General features: G+C 36.0%; 1 protein-coding gene across 1 annotated transcript in view; it reads right to left on the reverse strand.

The window, feature by feature from the left end:
- Positions 1 to 23,138, reverse strand: part of LOC134663098 (cell adhesion molecule Dscam2-like) — a 204,262-nt gene that overhangs the window by 125,471 nt on the left and 55,653 nt on the right. Inside the window, exon 4 of the mRNA XM_063519431.1 lies at positions 19,389 to 19,531. Coding sequence (XP_063375501.1) covers positions 19,389 to 19,531 — 143 coding nt within the window. The remainder of the gene's footprint in view (positions 1 to 19,388; positions 19,532 to 23,138) is intronic.

Below are 23,138 nucleotides of genomic sequence, written 5' to 3' on the forward strand. Positions count from 1 at the left end.
TCAAGAGTTTAATTATGAATATTATGGTTGTGACTGCAATTAAATCTTCCGTGTCTTTATTTAAACATTTTGTATTAAAGGAATCCGTAGCCAGGTCTATTTATTTTTAAACTAGCTACTTCGAAAATACGGAAATAAAATGACGCGAAGGAGATTTCCCGGGCATATCTGCGAGTGGCGGGCTCCGCGGATATTTTCCTCTGCAGATAACAATTTGGAAACGTGAAAATAGTATTTGCGAAAGCAGAACTTTTAAAATACAAAAGGCTTTGTTTTCGTTATAACTTTTGCGTTGAAATGTGAATTCAATAATTTTTATATGAACACTGTTTAATATTTTATTTTCTAAACTATTTTTCTTCATTTATTTTTCAACATGTAAAAGCTTACGTAGAAACAAACTACGGGCCGATTTCTATTTACACGTTTATTCTGTAATCAAAGAGAAAGCCTCGTGAATCAATGATTCAGTTTTATTTGTAGAATCGACAGGAATATTGCGCCAGATCCGAAACCGAATAAAAAAAAAAATAATTGGAAACGCAGTGACCATTGAAAAAACATGTTTTAGATAGAGTACTGCGTATGCGAATAGCTTTTATTTTTTATCCCGTATTCTTCAATGATACGTGTTTGTTATACCTAGTAAGCGTTTGATTGTCTTACAAACATACAGTTTACCGCAGAATTTGGTGTGATAGTTCTAATATGTATGTATAATAAGATAGCTGTAAAACGGTATTCTGTCAAGTGTTATTGATACTATTGGCAGAAAACGAATGTGATTGTTTGAAATGTTTCTTTTTATAAAATGAAAGACACCATCACATCCCTTGTTTCTTTACAATTTATTCCGTACTATCAAAAATATTGTGGATTCAAAAGTTGCGTAGTAAATATTACTCGTACTAGTTGTTGTGTCATTATTATAAAAGTTAAATGATAAACTTTACGTAAGATACGTAATGATATTTTAATGCTTGAATAGTTCTTTATTAACCGACGAAAAATACAGAGGAAATTCTCAAGTCGAAGCGTATATTTTTTATAAGAGCATTCTCGAGATCCTCTTAGGATATACCTACAGCTTTTTTAACGAACTGTTCCGGTTATAGAAAATATGGAATAATATGCAAACCACTACATTTATAAACGAAAAGGGAACGATTATCTTGTACACATGTTCAGAATATATGTGGACTAAAGGACCCGGTCCCATTATATTCCCTTGACAGCATGTGTCACCTGCAGGGGAGTGCGCAAATTACAAACGTGACTAAAGTGTTGTTGCGAGATTTAAACCGTAAATACAGCAACACGACGACATTTAGCCATAAACAGATTTGCAGACAGTATTTTCTTATCCCTAGTTAGTTGGGATATTAGCGAAAGAGATGTACACAATTTTGATACAGGCCAATTACTGCATACGGGGGTGAATTTGGCCGATTTTGGTGTGTCACAACCAGAAAAGAAGGGCGACTTTTACTGTCCAATTTGCTATTGTTATTACACATAATACACCTTCTGTATGGCAATAAGTATTATAAAGATCAGTTTATATCGTTGTAAAGTTTAATGACTAGCATCCACATTTATGTTTACAGTTGAAGTGCAAACACAATTCTAAGTTATAATTTTATGTGCGTGGTTTGCGTAACTTAAGACTATAATAATATAGCTTGACAGGTTTACATTCCAAATCAGTCACTCCTGATAGAAACTTCAAATTTCAGTCGTAAGTTAGTACTATGTTACTAGCATAATTAATTAGTTTCGTAGGTTGTGATTGTCTACCGAAGGTATTTTGGCCTACCGTTAAGATCGAACAAAGTGTTGAATAAAAAAACTAATTAATGTGTTCTGCTTCAAACTGGGAAAACGTAGGAAATATAAAACCCCAGCGGATTTAAACTTTAACCTAAAACAGCAAACAAATGAGAGCAGTTGACAAAAAAATAAATTAACTTTAAAATGGGTCGCCCACCGTGCATTTGCATTTTGTTCGCTGCGTCAGGAAGTTTTAAAATTGTAACCAAAACATTCTCATTTCAGTATAAAAAAAAAACCATATTATGTCGAGAACGGATCTAGAGGGAAATAATTCATGGCAAAGCTGAGTCAGGGGAATGCCTAATGTCTTTGCCACAAATGATATACGGCCGGTACTCTTTGATAGAGAATGATTTATTAAACTAGGTCTTGTGGCTTGTGTAATAAGACCCGAGTATTACCTACATTAAGGGAATTACGGCTTTGAAAAAGAATTGCAAATGCTGCGCGGCCAGTGGTTATGAACTGTTGGCATTAGGTTTCATTTTAATAAAGCGTAAGTAGAGTCGGCATTAATTCTTGGTTTCGGTGTCCTCCCCTTGGGTTTATATTTGAGAAATAATATTGAAAACTTAAATTGTTTGTTCAAAGTACAGATGAAACTAAAGATGACAAAAGATGAGCCCCTTCAATCTTACTTTAAGGCAGCAGTGGTGACCATGGTGACTTTCCTAGCTAAGTAACTTAATAGGATAAAACGTTTTAGCTGTAAGTACTACACCTCATTATAAGAAGTCTACATACTTTATATTAAATAAATACTGCAATGTTCAGTAAACTATGCTGTCGTTCCAAGGGAAAGTTTTCTCAGTTCCACCCCGTTCACATTAAACTTCGTGGATATTGTGCTCAGTCCTTGTCAATACCTAAATAACATTGATAGATTATGCTTTTGCTAGAATATAGAAATTATATAAAATAATTTTATTTAGACTTTAATATGTAATTATTTTTGAGGTGAAAACTTCTTTAGCGGCGCTGGGCACTTTTTGAGGTGGGGAAAAAATTATAAACTCACGATCACGTGACCGTAAGGGGCGTAAGGCGATCACGTGACCGTAAGTCCCGTAAGATGGCCACTCATAATTTAGATGGCATTTAAATCAATAAAGAAAAACTCAATGTTATTTGAACTTTTATGTTGCGGACTCCTTTTCAAGACTCTTTACCTATGTTCAAATAATTTGACGTTGTCATGGCAGTATGTAAATAAACATGTCAATGAAAAAGTGTGATCTTATTTGAGAATGATAATAATATATAATAAATAAATAGAATACCTCCGCTAAACGTATGTATCGTGTTACCGGGCGTCGGTAACATAGTGAGGTGAGTTTTCACTTCTATCGGCACTCCCGGAGTGCAACCGTTGTTGCTTGTTTTCCTATAATATCAGTATAGCATAGGTAAACACCTGCAGCAAAAAATTTGAAAATATAACAATTATAACATTTGAACTATAGCCAAATTCTTCTCAATCGTGAAATAATCTAGTTAGTTAGTCTAAAGTAAATACTGGGTGTCATTTTTAGGTGATACAAGATAAAAATGCGAATGTACTCGTATAGAAATCACAATACTCTCAAATACTAAAGGCACAGAATAAATAATAGTACTAAGTACAGAAGACTCACTCTCTAACAAAACGCGTCTGTTACGATCAGCACAGATATGGCCGCTAGGTGGCGACAGCGCCACGCGCAGCTTATGGCTTTCCCCAAAATTGGGGCCGAACGGATGTACTTTTAGCTACCTGTAGCAAAGCGACGAAATCGCGGAGTGAGACACGCCTGCTAAAGGCCGTGCCAGGATAAGCTAAGTGATTCTGCCCCTCCACCGAGTTTAGGCTTGTAATTTTTATGGATTTGTAACAAATGTGCCAAATTTCAGCTGTCTCCTCGCAACGCTCAAGATTCCACTTTTTGAACCACTTGCTACGCTCATGGTTGAGTTTTGATATCTTTGGCTTGCTCGGGTATCAATTATAGCACGAGCGATTAATTTTAAACAACAAGTTTGCCACATTGTTAAACAAATAACTAGTGTTACTGACATGAAAAGATTAAGGAAACAATAAAGTTTTTCTGAGATAATTTTAAACACCTCACCAGACCTACTTAGCAACTTCTGCTGGCTGTATTGACTGAAACCATAGTTAAGGAAATACCTACCGGATGTAGGTACATCAACCGCGTTTCCCGGCCACTATAGGAGTAAGCTCATTAGTGCTGAAAGCTCAGCAGTTATCTTACCATAAAATATAGCGCCATTACAACCCTCTTAACGTTGTTAAGATTTGTTTGGGTTCTGGGCCGGTATAGTTTATTCACGACATGGGAAACATTCAAAATTCACACTTGCTATGTAAATGTGAACGTGCTATATAACTAATCTTGAGTGTTGCTATTTCGGATTAATATAAACAACAACCCTTACCAAGAATTTTAACAGGATGACTCACGTTAGACCGGGCCGTGTCCGGGCCGGAGCTTCAGGAGCTTCGTTTTCTATGGAAAGTATCACAGCTTCCGGCGCTTATTTTTCTATGACATGACAGGTGATCTGTCATGTCATAGAAAAGTAATAAAGCGCCGGAAGCTCCGGCCCGGACACGGCCCGCTCGGCGCGGTCTAACGTGAGTCATCCTGACTGGTGACTAGCGACTGCATCAACTTATTCACAGTGCAACTCCCTCGCATCAATGTTGTGCGAGAAAATGCGAGTAATTTTATCAAATATGGCCGCATGAAACTTATGATAAGGTTATGTTCTATTTATACCTGTGGTAAATCATTACACATTTTTGAGTAGTAAAATTTAGGTATGGTAAAAATAGGTAGACTGCTATAGTTATTGGCCCCTCCATAGTAATTGCATGGCCACTCATTTGTAAGGCAGAAAGAAACAAGGCAATAAGAGTTTTATTATTAAGAGGATACAGAAATACATACACTCATCATTGAAATAGCGTCGTATACACCCAACGCAAATAATCCTCACATTCTGTCAGGGAGAGACAGGCCAGGGTGGGTATTAGATTAAAGTCGTGAACATCCCAAATTTGGTCACTTACAAATCTAGCTCGAATTCAGCACAATTTATTCAAACCTAGCCTAAGCACTAGGGTGACCCCAAATCACTGCACCGGCCGGACGTTTAAATGGAATGTCTAATGTAGTTGTCCGGGCTGAATTATTGGCGCCCGGACTAATGGGCCGGCCTGTCCCGCGATACCGTTTGATTTATTCAGACCCCGATGTTTTCCTACCCGATCCGAGCATTTTATCTCGCGGTACATGGAGTAAATAGTAACCATTTGACACCTCTTGCTGCGACCATAGTTTTCGGACTAGTTTATGTCCAACTACCAATACATACACGCAATCAAGTATGATTATTGAGAACCACGTGGTGGGTTCTTACTCTGATGCTTTGTCCTAAATACTGCGTCAAGTCATATTAAATATATTAAAAACGGGTCACTCACGTATTTTAAGTCGAAAAACGCTCGACATGTTTCACTCCGTACCGAGGAGTGTCATCAGGAGCTTGCGTTTACGGTGACGGTGAGTGACCCGTTTTTAATATATTTATTATGTCTGTGTCTCACAGTAGTTTTGTTATTAAAACTGCGTCAAGTCCCTTCCAAGAGAATGGTTTTTATTACTTCTGATTTATAGTTTCTCTGAAGTTTGCTTGACCTTTAAAAGGACTATTATGCACTGTTAGCATCAATATTATGCTTGTTTGAATCCTTACAATTGACATTATCGACACATTGTAACATATAAAAACAATATTTAATGTACCTAAACCTCATTCGGAAGGTCGAATAAATCACATAACTCGACGTTTGACAGTCGCTAAATCAATTTGTGGCTCCGTCCGAGCTTTGGCCAATGAAATAATCCCTGCCTTGGGCATAGGGCGGGTTATTGCCAAAAATGTTTACATATTGCTGTCAGACTCGGCTTAAATAGTTGTGTATTCAGAAAGCAAAATAAATACATATTTAAATAAAACTGATTATGTTCTTACATCGGGCTTACCCGTATAAAACTGTTTACATCAAGCGATCGCACGCTTAAAATATGTTATCAATATTATTTTGATACCTCTACGCTACGTCTAATGTACGTACATTTGAGATGAATGGCAAAAGAGGTGTCAGCGGTTCGATTTCCACTTTGAAAGAGGAGGTTATTGGAGGAGGAGGTTATAAAAACCGGCCAAGTGCGAGTCGGACTCGCGCACGGAGGGTTCCGCACCATCAACAAAAAATAGAGCAAAACAAGCAAAAAAACGGTCACCCATCCAAGTACTGACCCCGCCCGACGTTGTTTAACTTCGGTCAAAAATCACGTTTGTTGTATGGGGGCCCCACTTAAATCTTTATTTTATTCTGTTTTTAGTATTTGTTGTTACAGCGGCAACAGAAATACATCATCTGTGAAAATTTGAACTGTCTAGCTATCACGGTTCGTGAGATACAGCCTGGTGACAGACGGACGAACGGACGGACGGACAGCGGAGTCTTAGTAATAGGGCCCCGTTTTTACCCTTTGGGTACGGAACCCTAAAAACCACAGTATGGTGATTTTTGACAAAAATTGTTGGTTTATTATTTTGCGACAATGGCTATGCGGCTATATAGCCCAATAATCGGTATTGATAGTAGTAAACTTATTGAGTATAGAAGTTATATATTTCGCATCCATTCATAATATTTTGTATATCAATTTAACATAATTAACAGGTAACCCAATTAACAAGGAATGACCAAATGTAAATTGTTAACGCATCATGTTTTCAGGAAGTTATTAATACAATATTAAAATTAGTTGTTTTAAGCGATTAATTAAGTGCAACCACGGCGAATGGTGTAAATATTTACGATTGAGCTTGATATTACATGTCCAACAAAGGCGATCGCTGCAGGTGAATAATGAAATTTTATTAATTAATGTTACACTACAAAAGTAAATATTAATTCCAATTTTCATGTGTTTAATTCAATCTTTGTCTTTTTTAGGGTTCCGTACCTCAAAAGGAAAAAAAACGGAACCCTTATAGGATCACTCGTGCGTCTGTCTATCCGTCTGTCACAGCCTATTTTCTCCGAAACGACTGGACCAATTTAGTTGAAATTTGGCACACACATGTAAGTTTGTGACCCAAAGACGGACGTGTAATGTAAATAAATGAATTTTAAACATGGAGGCCATTTTTGGGGAGTAAATGAGAAAATTAAAAAATAAAGTTTTTCAAACTATATCGTGTCATATATCTAATGAAAGAGTAATTGTAAGAATCTCAAATATATATATTTTTTTATAATTTTAGGATAAATAGTTTATCAGTTATTCAAGAAAATAGGCAAAAAGAGACCATTCCCCCCTTTATCTTCGAAACTACTGGGTCAAAAAATTTGAAAAAAATACACAAGATATTTCTTTACCTATAGATGACAGGAAAACCTATAAGAAATGTGCAATCAAGAGTGAGTCGGACTTAATGAACGGAACCCTTGGAACGCGAGTGCGACTCGCACTTGGCCGGTTTTTTTTTGTTAAAATAGGTATGTCTGAACATTGAAAACTTATTTGTTAATAGACCTCAAAACTTTGCGTCGCCTTGAATCGCGTTACTGGCACACACAAGACATCTTCTAGCTAGACTGAGCATAGTAACGCTACCCCCTCTGCCACTATATACGGTAGTTTTACTCCATCTTCGAGTCAAAGTGTCAGAATCCCGTGCCGTCCACGGGGATTCGCTCACCTCGTCCCCCGCACCCCCTTATTTTTGGCAGATTGGTTTCATGAAACATAATTGCTCTGAACTCCGTCTACAGGATTCCTAGTCTATACCTTACTGGCAATGCATAATAAGTAGGTGTTACAACGGTGGGTGACCTCTTATTTAACACAACACGCCTTTTTTGTGATAAATTGTTTTTATATTGAATTTTGTTACGTATGGCTAACCTGCTCCACATTACTAATACTGCTTGTCCTGCTTTTTCGTTCTAAATATTTTATACAAAATACTCCATATAAGAAATATAATTATAGCGCATAATGTTTTTTCTGAAGTTAATAGACATTAAATCTATCTATCTAATACCTTTAAACGAGAAATTCTTATTATTTATTTATATGTATATTTATTTATATATATATTTCAGGGATCTCGGAAACAGCTCTAACGATTTCGATGAAATTTGCTCTATGCGAGTTTTCGGGGGCGATAAATCGATCTAGCTAGTCTTATCTCTGGGAAAACATGCATTTTTGAGTTTTTATATGTTTTCGGTGTCCCAGATATTAACGATTGAAAATACAACTAATAATACCAGTCTAAACAGCTATAGGTAGTTTTTCTGTTCTTGCGAAGTTTCATGTTTTCGCGGAAAGCTTTTTCATCTAAAAAATATTTCCTAAACCGAGAGCGTTCTAGAAAATGGTACTACACTACCCAAAACCTATATTTATCGAGTAACCAATACCAATGCCATCCAAACAGCGATATATCCCAGTGCTCCGATATATATATCTTGACGTACATAGATGGCTTGCGTAGCGCGTCGGCACAGATCAGACACTTATTAGATAGAGCATTCAATGACATGTTGAAATTACCCACAATACAGTTAGTCATTTATCTTTGAAATATTATCACAAACCCCATCTAGCTTTTGTCATAATAGTTAGCTCGACATAATTTTACGAGGTTTTGGTTTATTAATACTCGTAGTGCGTAAAAACTATGGCTAGTGTAGACACTTTTGACCTTTTAAAACATGCTCGTCGTATAATTTAATGCAGCTGTAACATACAGATGGGTAGTTAGTTACAATTTTCATGCTATATATTATTTATTTCAAGGAAATCAAGACCATAAACGTTTAAAAAAGAGGAAAACGTCTTCACTCCACAAGTTTTCGTCAAAGCTTTATAATGCGAAGTCTGATATGAGGCATCAGTGTATGCGCGTCTGTACCGATGTAGTTTGACAAATGAGGTATTGTCCGTATCGGATGACGCATCGATTGGCAGTGCGCTCATTAATCTCCTCTAACCGATTACCGAGCTGTGCCCATTTGTTTTGTCCCGGTCCCGACAAATTTGGAGGATATGACTGGCCGTTAAATGACTGGCTAACCAATACCAATGCCATCCAAACAGCGATATATCCCAGTGCTCCGATATATATATCTTGACGTACATAGATGGCTTGCGTAGCGCGTCGGCACAGATCAGACACTTATTAGATAGAGCATTCAATGACATGTTGAAATTACCCACAATACAGTTAGTCATTTATCTTTGAAATATTATCACAAACCCCATCTAGCTTTTGTCATAATAGTTAGCTCGACATAATTTTACGAGGTTTTGGTTTATTAATACTCGTAGTGCGTAAAAACTATGGCTAGTGTAGACACTTTTGACCTTTTAAAACATGCTCGTCGTATAATTTAATGCAGCTGTAACATACAGATGGGTAGTTAGTTACAATTTTCATGCTATATATTATTTATTTCAAGGAAATCAAGACCATAAACGTTTAAAAAAGAGGAAAACGTCTTCACTCCACAAGTTTTCGTCAAAGCTTTATAATGCGAAGTCTGATATGAGGCATCAGTGTATGCGCGTCTGTACCGATGTAGTTTGACAAATGAGGTATTGTCCGTATCGGATGACGCATCGATTGGCAGTGCGCTCATTAATCTCCTCTAACCGATTACCGAGCTGTGCCCATTTGTTTTGTCCCGGTCCCGACAAATTTGGAGGATATGACTGGCCGTTACGCGTTATCAACATTGATTCATCAACATCTCTGAAACGCCATTCTGAAAGTCCATGAGGCGAATATGGTCATATTCGTAACCGTTTGATAACATAAAATCACTGAATGATGGACTTAATAAAAATCCTCTTCTGGAGCGATATCATGGTCGCGTTTTTACAAGCTTTTATTTAGTTTCACCTGTCCCGTTTTCTGTCTGTCTGTCTGTCTGTAATCAAATCTTGCAAGTTAAATTTGACCCACTTCCCGGTTTCCGATGAAGCTGAAAATTTGCATACGTATGTAAGTCGGGTGACAATGCAATATTATGGTACCATGGAGCTGATCTGATGATGGAGACAGGGGGTAGTCATAGGAACTCTGTGATAAAACAACGGAACCTAATTGTGTTTGGGGTTTTTAGAATTGTCTCGATGAGTACTAGTTGTCTGTGGAAAAAAAGTACAGTCAGCATAAAATCTTGTACCAAAAATGAAAATTTTGCCAAAAACTTATTATCACCTGTCATGGCATGCGTCATTTTCGCACTTACATACTTGTTAGAACGTGACAGGCATGGTGACAAATGATAAAGAGCCGGCCATCTTAGCCCTTTTGGACTATGGGGGCATCACGACCCTGCCTGGACCTTAACGAAGAACTTCTCAACAAAATGAAGTGCGTGCATAATGTCTGCGTAAGATTTATATTTGACCTCCGGAATTTTTACCATGTTTCGTCGTTCCGTTCTCAGCTTGAGTGATATTGATATCTTACCTATCCGCCGCTAAAGAGACTTGCACACCATATCTTTCTTTTTTAAGGTAGGTAGGTACAGTCACGCTCCGTGATAGTTACGCCATTTAGGGTTCTAGCTAAATTGGACATTCCATAGCGTATGTATGGAACAACCAATTTAGCTAGGGTCCTAAATGGCGTAACAATCCCGTGTGGTGACTGTACTTATCTTTCAGAACGGTTCAGACTTTTCGCGGATGGAAGTGACCACCAGCTGCAATCTAGTTCGGTTCTTTCACTCTCTATTTAAGCCCATAAACACCGATCCTACGATAAATCATTCACGGTATTCTCTGTGAAGCTATGCTAAGCTATCAGCCAAAAACACATCACATAAATATTTTAACGCCGATTACAATTTATTGATATGTCATTTGGAATTATCTACTTTAGATATCAGAGCCAAATTTGAATAACTTATCCAAGATTAATATCTTAGAAGCCTGTCAGACTCTAATATAGCCCCTAATGTCTTTGTATAATCCCAACGGAAATTATAACCTTTAATTTTATTCTAATATGTATTTACCTACTGTGAAAATAGTATTTCCAAGATTCTGTTTTGAGTGCTTAACTTTTGCGTCAGAATAATATAATTCGGAATTATGGATCGTGTTACACGTACGAGAACTCATTCATTTTACTAGCAGTGTTCTAGCGTACCTACTTACACATATTGCATATTGATAACATTATTAAGAAAGCCGTAGGTACGTACATTATTGAACTCGTCGCGCAAAATCATGAAGTTATTGTATTTTTGTTGTTTTGCTGTTAACGAAAACTAATCCACAACTAAGTTAACAATAGTCACTTTTACTTGTATCTTCTTCGTTTGTTTTTTTACTCATCGTTTTTGTTAATACGTTTTTTAGACGTTTATTATTTTAACAGTTTCATTTTATATAAATAACTTTTAATTGTTTTTTTTAGTGATGTTTACTTCATCTTGTTCGCATTAACACGGGGTAAGAAGTAGGTACGTTTTACGTCGTTGTGGCACATGCACTATATCTGGATTCTGATAAGCAATAATGTGTTTACCCACACAAGCACCATTTTGAGAAAATGGCGTCTAAAGATTTTTTCGCGGTTTTTGAGTGTTCGTTGTATTTGTCAATTTAAATACAATTAATACTAGTGATTTATACTTATAATTTTCGTAACAAATTAAAATTTGTCGCAATAATCCCCCTTTTGTTTATTAGTCTGGAGTTAAATTAAACACAAGTCGTCTCCTTCACGATTTTCGTAGACATCTCTTCTAAATACCTAAAACTGGTATGGATGTGTTCCTCGTGGTCTCTAGAATACGAATTGACCGGTTTTAGTTTATGGAGAGGGGGACGTGTCGATAAAAAGGGGGGGAATGTGGGCGGCCGACCAGCATTGATATTTGTTCACATCTTGAGTCCTATGGGACCGATCGGTTCGTTTCAGGTGTCGTTTGAAAGAGTATTAAACGTGCTATTATTGCTTCATAATAACTGTAGTCATAACTGTAGTCGTTTAGAAAATATTTTAAAATATATGATTTTTTACCGTGCATAGATGGCATAAGTACTGACAAAACATGCGTCTAACTCAATAAATTATAACTTTACCGCAATTAATGTTATTACAAAATATACGAGAAATTTCATTAGCTTTCTAAAAACATAAGGTTTATTGGTGTATGGTATTATATAACCATGTAATGATGAATTTTGTTCAGCATGGGTCACTACGCACCGTCACGTAAATGGCGGGCGACCGACCACAACTGTTCATTGTTTCTCGGGTTCTATTTTACTGATCAATTGGTGATGGATACCATTAGAAAGAATGTTAAATGTACAATAATTGGTTTCTAATAACCGTAGTCATAACTGTAGTCATTTGCAAAATAATTGAAAATATATGATTTTTACCGTGCATGGACATAAGTACTGGTAAAACATGCTTCTAACTCAATAGATTATAACATTACCGCAATAAATATTTTCAAAATATACGGGAAATTTTATGAGCTATCCAAAAATATAAGTTTTATTGCTTTATAATGTTGTATAACTAAGTAATCATGAATTTTGTTCAGCATGGGTACTGTGCACCGTCACGTAAATGGAGCCCGGCCATCGTTGAGTTTTCATTATATTTCAGGTTCTATTTTTCTGATACATGGTGGATACCATTTGCAAGCATATTAAATTTTCTGTGAATACTCGATTGTTTGAAATCTGAGGCCCAAAATAACCATTTTAAAAATATTAAGAAAATGTTTAATTTTTACCTTAGAGGTTTGCTTAGTGACTGAAATAATTTGAGAAAGAGATAATGTAGTAAATATAGCGTGAAATTTTTAGAGTAAAATCAGCAAACTATTTATTAACTTTCCAAAAATATTGTTTAGTTACCGTACAACTATATAGGTATGCCAGGACCAATTTCGCCAAGCAAGCAAACACACGGCGCGGCGAGCGCCTGGTAGACCAGCAGCATTCTATTATTGTTTGACAGTACATTTTATAATGTAGGTATCCAAAATGATAAAATATCGATATAAATGATGGTTTGTTTGTTTTGTTTTTTTATCACAGGAAACTTAAGTATATTTTGACTCTTTTGACAAAAGCCCAGTTCTAGGTTCATAACATCGTTAAGTTCGTAGCTTTCATGATTGCAAAACCACTGCATATGAAGTACTTAATATCTGTGTTGTTATTTGACTCACGCGTCTACACGTAAAACGTTTTCAAACCCACTCCGTAGTTAATAATTTAAAATCACCTTTTTAGTGAGATCTGAGGCTTGTGGCGTTAAAGAGATATTTGTCGCCGCACGCTCCAGGATGCAAAATAAGTGACTACTATTTGAGTAGCAGCGTATGTCCACATAATAACTATCCGTGAAGTCCGGTTTTAAGTATAGTAATAGTAAGATAAGGTCAATATTGAGTAAACTATCTATATTATATTTATTTACTATTTTATTTTACGGTCTAATTTATAGTTTTTGCTTACCTATTGATTCATTGGCGTTTGGCATTGTAGTTTTAGCTTGTAAGTATGACTCTATTGACAGTTATAAGATGTACTACGGTATTTAAATAACGCTCGTCTGTAACTACATGATCTTAGATCTATAATAGCGACTCATAACTTCTCTGTTCGACTGTAAGTCATACAAGAGAGTTAAGTAGCGATTGCGATATAAAAAGCTATAAGTAGAAGGCTTTATCACACGTTTAGAACCTTAAGTGCAAATTGCAGATTATTACTCATATAGATGTTAAGGTTGTTCAATTCACTTTGAGCTATAAGCTATAATACTAGCAGCTTAACATGCAATATAGCGCCCAAAACAGCTACTGTAGATCTTAAATCTTTAGATGAACCTTTTAAACACTTTTATCTCACCAGAGCCTGTAAACTGTAAACTAAGACTATAGATGTAGCTATTCTAGAGCCAGGCTGTCTTTAGGTAAGAAAATAGGTGCTAAGTGTCGCCTAATTGTTTGTTGGGATTTATATGACGGTGCGCAGTGACCCATGCTGAACAAAATTCATTATTACTTGGTTATATAATATCTTACACCAATAAATCTTATGTTTTTGGAAAGCTAATGAAATGTCTCGTATATTTTGTAAATACATTAATTGCGATAAAGTTATAATTTATTAAGTTAGAACCATGTTTTAGCAGTACTTATATGCATGCACGGTAAAAAATCATGTTTTCAATTATTTTAAAAATGACTAAAGTTATGACTACAGTTATTGAAAACCAATTATAGTACGTTTAATATTCTTTCAAATGGTATCTATCACGAACTGATCAATAAAATAAAACCCGAGAAATAATGAAAAGTTGACGCCGATCGCCTGCCATTTACGTGACGGCGCTTAGTGACCCATGCTGAACAAAATTCGTAATTACTTGGTTATATAATATCATACACCAATAAAACTTATATTTTTGGAAAGCTAATGAAATTTCACGTACATTTTGTAAGAATATTATTGGAGTAAAGTTATAATTTATTGAGTTAGACGCATATTTTATCAGTACTTATGCCATCCATGCACGGTAAAAAAATCAAATATTTTAAAATATTTTGTAAATTACTAAAGTTATGACTACGGCTATTAGAAACCATTTATTGTACGTTTAATAACCTTTCAAATGGTACCTATCAGCAATTGATCAATAAAATAGAACCCGAGAAATAATGAAAAGTTTACGTCGGTCGCCCGCCATTTACGTGACGGTGCGTAGTGACCCATGCTGAACAAAATTCGTTATTAATTGGTTATATAATATCATACGCCAATAAAACTTATGTTTTTGGTAAGCTAATGAAATGTCTCGTATATTTTGTAATAAAATAATTGCGGTATTGTTGTAATTTATTGAGTTAGGCGCATATTTAATCAGTACTTATGCCATCCATGCACGGTATAAAATCAAATATTTTAAAATATTTTGTAAACGACTACAGTTATGACTACGGTTATTATGAAACAATAATAGCACGTTTAATACTCTTTCAAACGACACCTCACACGAACCGATCGGTCCCATAGGACTCAAGATGTGAACAAATATCAATAATGGTCGGCCGCCATCTTTGCCCCCCTTTTTTTCGACCCGTCCCCCACTCCATAAACTAAAACCGGTCATTTCGTATTCTAGAGATCACGAGGAACACATCCATACCAGTTTTAGGTATTTAGAAGAGATGTCGACGACTTTTCTCGAAACAGGCCGATTTCCACCTGTCTATATTGCGAATTGCATCATAACGTCAAACTTTCTCAAGAACGTGTCATTATACTTAACACAGTTTTGCTAATTGTGTAAATCTGCTTTTGAACTTATAATAAACATGTTATAGCACATAACTTATTGTGGCTAAATACTAACATACTATAAATTTTGTTTTACAATAATCAATCAAGCCTCATAATGCATTGATATGATATTTTTTTCGATTTGCAAGAATGATTCAAGTGTAACAAGTTATTTAAAATCATTATAATTATAAAAACACTCAACTTACATTCAACTTGTTGAATTTGGAATTTAAAATGAATTGCTTAGGAAAACTACAGCACTTTGCCGTTTTGTTTAGTTTAATTCGGTAACTTTCCTCATAAGTTAAATCCTTAAAAACTAATGTGATTACGCTTTATAAATACCTTATTTCGATTGGCATTACCGTAAACCGAGGTGACTTTCAAATGCAGGGGCGACTTCGATATTTCAGTTTTTCAGCCGTTACATATTTTTATTCGGATTTTTTAGTAGTAGGTAAACAAGTATGTATAATAATCTAACTTGTTACACGAACAGTTCGAGAAAATAATGAATAATGATAATTTAGTGGCAGTTTTAAAACTATCAAAGTATCCCCAAAATTTCCTAAAGTCACCTCGTTTTACGGTAGTATATATCTCTTTAAAACCGCAACAATTATAAATAAAAATAAATAAATAAATATTGGGGGACATCTTACACAGATCAACCTAGCCCCAAACTAAGCAAAGCTTGTACTATGGGTGCTAGGCGACGATATACATACTTATATAGATAAATACATACTTATATACATAGAAAACATCCATGACTCCGGAACAAATATTAGTGTTTATCACACAAATAAATGCCCTTACCGGGATTCGAACCCAGGACCATCGGCTTAGCAGGCAGGGTCACTACCCACTAGGCCAGACCGGTCGTCAACATATTTGTGCACCAAATTCGTAAAATTACTTATTATAAACACCATTTTTAGCAACATTTACCTTCATAGCGCTTCTGGTAAAACAGAACTAATCGTCGGTGCGAATAAAAAATCGCTGTGTTTTTTTATGATTTATTGATTTTGGCATATGGGAGCGTTCAAGTATTACGTAACGCAATTTTTGGACATTTTTGAGGGGAGGGGGGGCCCTCCCCCCATGTAACGCGCCGTAACGTTTTCTGTTCCCGTCGACCTATATCAATATTTTTTTTATATCTAGGTATATTAGTTTTGAAAATAACTAACAAAATTTGTACAAAAAAATAGCTATGTGATTTTTTTTGCACATAATGAAATTAAATGCCTTGTTTTCCGTCGAGGATGATGGCGATAATGTTAAACATGGCGATTTATTGACCCTAAAATCCGCTATGTATCATTTCTCGTGCTACGTTACTTTGGCAACAAATCGCTACGTGTAAACTTTACACATGACGATTTTAAGTGAACCAAATTTAAGTCGCTATGTAGCAAAATTCTGGTTAAAATAATTTATATTGTAAAAAATTACGAAAAATACTGTTTATTTTCTGCACAAGTATCATGTAAAAACCATTGATCTACCAGAAAAAAAATACAGGTGCAACAAATATATTACAACAAACTGGAAAATAAACAGTTTTTTTGTCTCCTGTAAAGTAGCTAAAAAATACATGGCGATTTTTTTATTCGCACCGACGTAATGGAATGTGATTTCCGCAATAATCAGTTAACCTCTCTTAACACATTATTGACATTTTAGTACGCGTTCTGGCCATTACTGCAATAAGTTAAGGCACTAAACGCATTAATGCAAAACAGACAACACAAGTTATCGGATTTGTATTAACTTTTTTTCCTTCTTTTGGAATATTTATAAATTTCAAATCACTAAGGTCATTTTTGCTAAATGAAGTCGAGCGGACCAGCTACAATATGGCATTAAAATCTCATTTTTAAGTTTTTGTGGGTTGACACATTATTGCTTATCAGCATCCATCTGTGAAATCGTAGGTATAATTTCAAAGCACTTACTGCATAAGTGCTTAGCGCATATAAATTTGGATTTATATGCGCTACTCGATGCTAACCATCAATTGAAAACGCTTCACTTAGGAACAGCTGATTTAATTAGACTAACAATATGGCTCCTGTGTTGATATTCTAATTGATTCGAACGGCGAGTTCTGTGTATCACATTATTTTGAACAAATACAATATTTCGATCTTCAAAAAGAGGGTTGTTCCTGTTTAAATCGCTACGCATTAGTCGTTTTGAAACAAAGCTCCACTTGAAGCAGAATTGAAGCCTATTATTTCTAACAATAATGCTAACAGTAGGTACATATTCATGTGACGTACCTATAGATGATAAATGACAACGGTGCACTTTTTGGGACGAAATATTAATTGGATGCATGCAGGTTATGGTTTTGTCCAAAAAAGCATTCGAATAAATGTTTTTATTTACCTATTTCAATTTGAGACATGCGAAAATATCCCGCTCTTCTGAGTACAAATGATTCAAGGAAGCGGGTTTACTTCTCGAATTTAACTATCAAACTTCTTCACGAAGTTATCAGAATCCCAAAAATAATTCCTATGTAAATAAATCAGCTAATTAATTATTCCCTAACAGGGGTTTCTCGGAAATAAATGTTGTATTTTAAACTTAATTAAATCATTTGTTTTGTTATGAATAATGCAGGTTTATTCTATACCTTATCAGTTATCACAGCGTTCAAATCATTAAAAATGTATTTGATAGATGTAAATATTATGAACATTACAAGTAGGTATGCTTCTATTCAGCAAATAAAATAAACAGGCATGGATATCTGAAATAGTCTTGTCAGACCCTCGTCACTACATTCATTATTCTTACCCATATTTAAATATCCAAAATATGTATAGTTTGAAATCTATTCAGTATAATGAGGGTCACATACATATGTGACCCTCATTACATATATGACGGTTGAAAAGTGGTTAAAAATAGGTAGGTACTAATTGTTATTCCGTATATGAGAATCGACAGCAGAGTAAATGCCGCTTTTGTCGTAATTAACCATATTCAAAATTCAAACATTTATTCTGCGAGTAGGTATAGGCCAAAATAACTTGTTATTTTTAAATCAATACAAGAATTTCCTCTTTTACGTAATGCCATCAAAATATACCTCGCATGAAGCAATTGGCCAATTATAGCAAAAATTCGACATTCTCGTATTAGCCTTCGGCAAACAATAAATCGTAGCAGAGCGTTCATTAGCGCGGCAAGTAACTGCCCACGAGCGCACTATTAACGTCATCGTGATAGTAATAGCAATGGCAACTGTGGACTGAGTGTGTCTACCTGGCTATCCACAGCGAATTTAATATTACTACCTATACCTGCACACTATTTTGTTTATATTTTTTGAAACATCAACAACATAACAGCAACAACATCAGAGTCTTCAAATAAAATCGATTCAATATATTTAGGGTAAACTATACTCCAGGCTATTTCCAAAGATTGTTTCAAAGCGGCATCGGTAGTGGTGACTTTCCTATTAATAGTGGGGGCCAAAGACGAAAATGCCAATGATTGGGTGGGTAGTTGACCCTCCTTGCTAACTTTTTTATCGTCGGAACAATGAATTGAACACGTATTCGTAAATATTGTTTCGAGGAAATAATGAACTATATAAGTACAACAATGCTTATGTAACGTGCTAAATGTACCTACCTACATTCTTGGCTTACGTTGCAAAACAAACGAACCTCATGTCATGATGCAAGTAGACTATATATTGTATTAAACTTTACGTCCATTTCGTTATTTAAAAACATTGGTACTACCTATTCTTTCTGTCTGCACGAAATATTTATAGATCTATTATCAATATTATCATACGACACTTCCACCGGCCACGGCGGCCGTCGGTATCAATAATGCATGTCTATCAGTCGCAGGCCGTTCGACCTGGTCCATTAAACTGTTTAATTTTCGACTGGAGCGCTCACAGAGCATCTACATTTATGAAAGCTGCTAGCTTCGTCCATACTGTGTGTGTATGGACGAAGTGTGAGTGTGATATATTATGATCACGATCAATAATGACCATGAATGATGGTGTACGTTGCATTAAGCATACATGCCTATGCAGTCGCCAGGAACGGCAGCAGCACTAGCCTACCTGTAACTAGCATGACTGACCTGCCTGCGCGCGCATGTCGCGCGACACGACGGCGCCGTGCGCGTTGTGAGCGCGGCAGCGGTACACGGCGGCGTGGACGTCCTGCCGGTAGCGTGTGGCCGGGAACGGCAGCAGCACTAGCGTGCCGTTGTCCAGCACCTGCCTGTAACAACATGACAATCATCATTGATATAGATATCTAGGGACTGGCTTTACGGGCAATAATAATGAGGCATGATAGGGGCCAGTACAGCGGTATGAAATCGCTACAATGCGATTGGTTGATGAGTTCGCATCACGCGCGCGATTGGTTGACGAGTTCGCATTACGCGCGCTATTGGTCGCAACTAGTCGCGTTAGACTGCACGATTGGCTGGAATTCGTGGGTAGCACCGCTGAACTAGTACGATGCTTAGTGCCCCATTAGCCCGTCCTTAGATATTATACGTCAATGACAATCGTAAACTAAAAAAGACGTCTTAAACAAAAGGTAAAGTGACCTAACCCTCTAGAGCCGAGGCCAGTGGCTACTTAACGAACTTCCTGGTTCCAATTGAATGACCTTCGATCTCGGTAATTCTCTGTTTTCTCGCGTATTTTATGACTGTATTATATACTAGTACTTTTAACAAAAATGTAACCTACTCCAAATTTTCATCATGGCATCATTTAAATGTCAGTCTGAGATCAGTGTACGTTCAAATTGGCCTGAAAGTTCGATTCATTATCGTTACAAATAAATACGATCAAAACTACTTTTGCCGTGTAAATATAAGTATGAAAATTTAGCAGTTTAAGCAAATACTAAAACATTTGGATTGCATCGATTTAAAATGATCCTACAATTTTTAAATATACGAGTATTAATATACCTTTTCTCAAAAATTGACGGCAAAGTCGACGTTGCTGGTTAAAAAATAGGTCGCGAAGTGCGTAGTTTATGGTTATTCAAAAAATTAAAAAGTTAAAAACATTGCAGTCTCGATTTCGGGACTGCAATGTTGCATACAAATTCCATTATTTAACGAGTTCCAAACTTTTTTAAACTTTAAATGGCCATATCAAATGAAGGCATAGGTCCATTAAACAGCCAAACAGATGATCAGCACTTATTATTATTACTATTTAGGTGTCTCAAATACGTTGGCGTATTTTCAGCAGAAAAATATACTTCTTTTTTTTAAAGGCGGCAAGAAAATCTTTTTAAGGCGCTAGACGCCGTTTTTGGCCGAAAACTCTAACATTCTAGAGTCTATATCTTCTTAACGGTTCAACAAAAAAATATGAAAAAAATATATATGATTTTACGTTTTATGTACAACATTTCTAACGTTTGACTTGTTCCCTATGACTTATAGTTTTTCCAAAAAAGGAACATTACGACAGGCCGTTTTGCGACTAACTTTGCCTATTTCTAGTAAACGGTTTATTCGATTAAAGTTATTTTTAGACTAGAATAATTGTTTTAACAGATACTACAAATGCAACGTAGAATAATGTTAATAAATAATTTTTTTTTTAAGAAATCGAATATTTTTCAACATTTTGTGCGTATGTAGCTCGAAAAAGGCGTGGCCGGCAGTCGTGCGCTAGCTTTGAGACGAGGAGGCTGTGTCGCTCGTCGCTCCGTGCCTTCCTTGTATTCTGCATGCTTGTTCTGAGCCGAGGTGCTATAAAATTGGAGTTATTGTGGCCAAAGATTAAATAACTGCAGAATGTTGATTTGGTTGTGACGCGCTTTAGCGCGCGCAACACGGTGTTTCGCAGCCTATTATTACGAACGTAATGACAATATTTCCACTTATGTTTGAGAAAGCTTCATTTGAAATATATAAAAAATGTTTTCGAACATGCGCCGACATATTGCCATTAAAATTTAACGTTTTTAATAAAGTTCAATTTCTAAAAAAAATTGATCAACATTGGCAATTTATGTTGTAGGTATATACTATATAGTTTGATTCAGAAACCATTACATTTTTAGGATTGTTACCCATTAAAATGATGTTAGTTTATTAAGTAAATCTGGGGGCACGGCAGTGCCCCCGCCAAGTCGAGCAAAAAAAGAGGCACGGCCGTACCATCCTTTTCTCGAAGCGATTCAGGCCATTTTCGACGTCCTGTAATTTTGTGCTGGCTGAAGCTAAAACCCTGAATTTTCAGTAATATATAGGGCTAAACATGCTTAAGATATATTCTCAAAAACATTCAATTTGAACTAGTAGTTTAAGAATTATTGTACGTCAAAGTTCCTTATTTTCGACACTGACACACTCACTCACTCACCTACGATCATCATAATTCTAAGGTACTTCTAGTATATCCACAAGCTTCAAATTTTAAACATAAGTAGTTTTCAGCTTATCAAGCCATAGAAAACCTAAAAATATTGCAATATCAAATATGTCAACAAAAGTCACTAGTAAATTCATTCATCAAGTTTGATTACTTACATAGTTAGCAAATGACACTCTACCAATTCAATACGACGGTTATGTCAATTACACAAACGTGCAGCATGGTGCGTAACGGGATGGGTAAGTAATATATAATAATAATATAATTTTATACGGCGTTTTAAACAGGACGCGAGTCGTATTAACCGTGAAATGTAATTTACGACCTCCACTAAATGCATTATCTACTCATACTCAAACAACAAAATATCTGCAAACAAAAGTTATACGAGTATAGCGCCCACTGCACGCCTCTGGGCTGTATCTTATTCTTTGAACCTCGTGGCGGTGCAGCGATACAAAATTCACGTACGATCGCAGCGAGCGGGGTAAGCGGGTGGTGCGGGTACAGAGCGCTTAGCTCCGCCCTGACGCTCAAGGGCATTGGGCCTTCCAATCGTCTTAATGGTTTTACTTTTTTCTGTGAAAATTAGAACGTTGCTTCTGTAAAATATTTGTATTTCTTGCACCATTTTTATGAAAAGCACTATATATGACTCGGCTGGAAGGCTACTTGCTGGCTTCGGATTCAATTAAACGGACTCCCAAGGTCGTCCGTTTAAAACGAATCCTCAGCCTGCAAGTAGCTACTTCCGAACCTCGACAATAATGTACTAATTTGTAAATATTTTCGTATTCAGTCGAGTAAGAATACATTATATTGATGGCGCGGAAGTGAGGGAAAACTCTAGACGCTGATGGAACTCCCCCGCTCCCTAAAGTTACCGTGTAAAGCTCTCCTATTAATAGCAGCGGCCGATATTTTGGTAACAATACCTACATAAATACATAAAGATGTGTAGGTGTTTACACGTTTCCATAATAGGTACCTATTTCAAATTATTATTTAGTCAATAAATAAGAGGTCAAAAATAATGAGCACATAATGAGTAGGAATCATGTAAAAGCTAGGATCTAGATGCGTAGAATAACATTGATAATAGTTTTTTTTAAAAAGTAGGTATAAGGATATTTTTGTGCTAACTACAGCAAATTAAGTTCGCGTTTAATAAACAGATCTTATAACTTACAAAACGTTGATCAATGTTACCCTACGAACCAAAGTAACAGTGTTCGTTACTAGTTTTCAACAATATGTTAACTATAGGTGACTATAGCCAAACTTTTTTTATATGTTATCGGAAATACATCCTAAACTAATTAAGGATTTCATTTAGGTCACGAGATCGTTTTACCAAGTTTTCCATCAGTTTTCTATTCGGCAATCCAACAAAGACACGGAAGTTCGAACGCAAACAACCGTAATTCACTTACGAGCGGTAATCACAAACAATCAGCGACACGAAACATTTG

The sequence above is a fragment of the Cydia amplana genome, chromosome 4, assembly GCF_948474715.1.
Source record: "Cydia amplana chromosome 4, ilCydAmpl1.1, whole genome shotgun sequence".
Classification (NCBI taxonomy): domain Eukaryota; kingdom Metazoa; phylum Arthropoda; class Insecta; order Lepidoptera; family Tortricidae; genus Cydia; species Cydia amplana.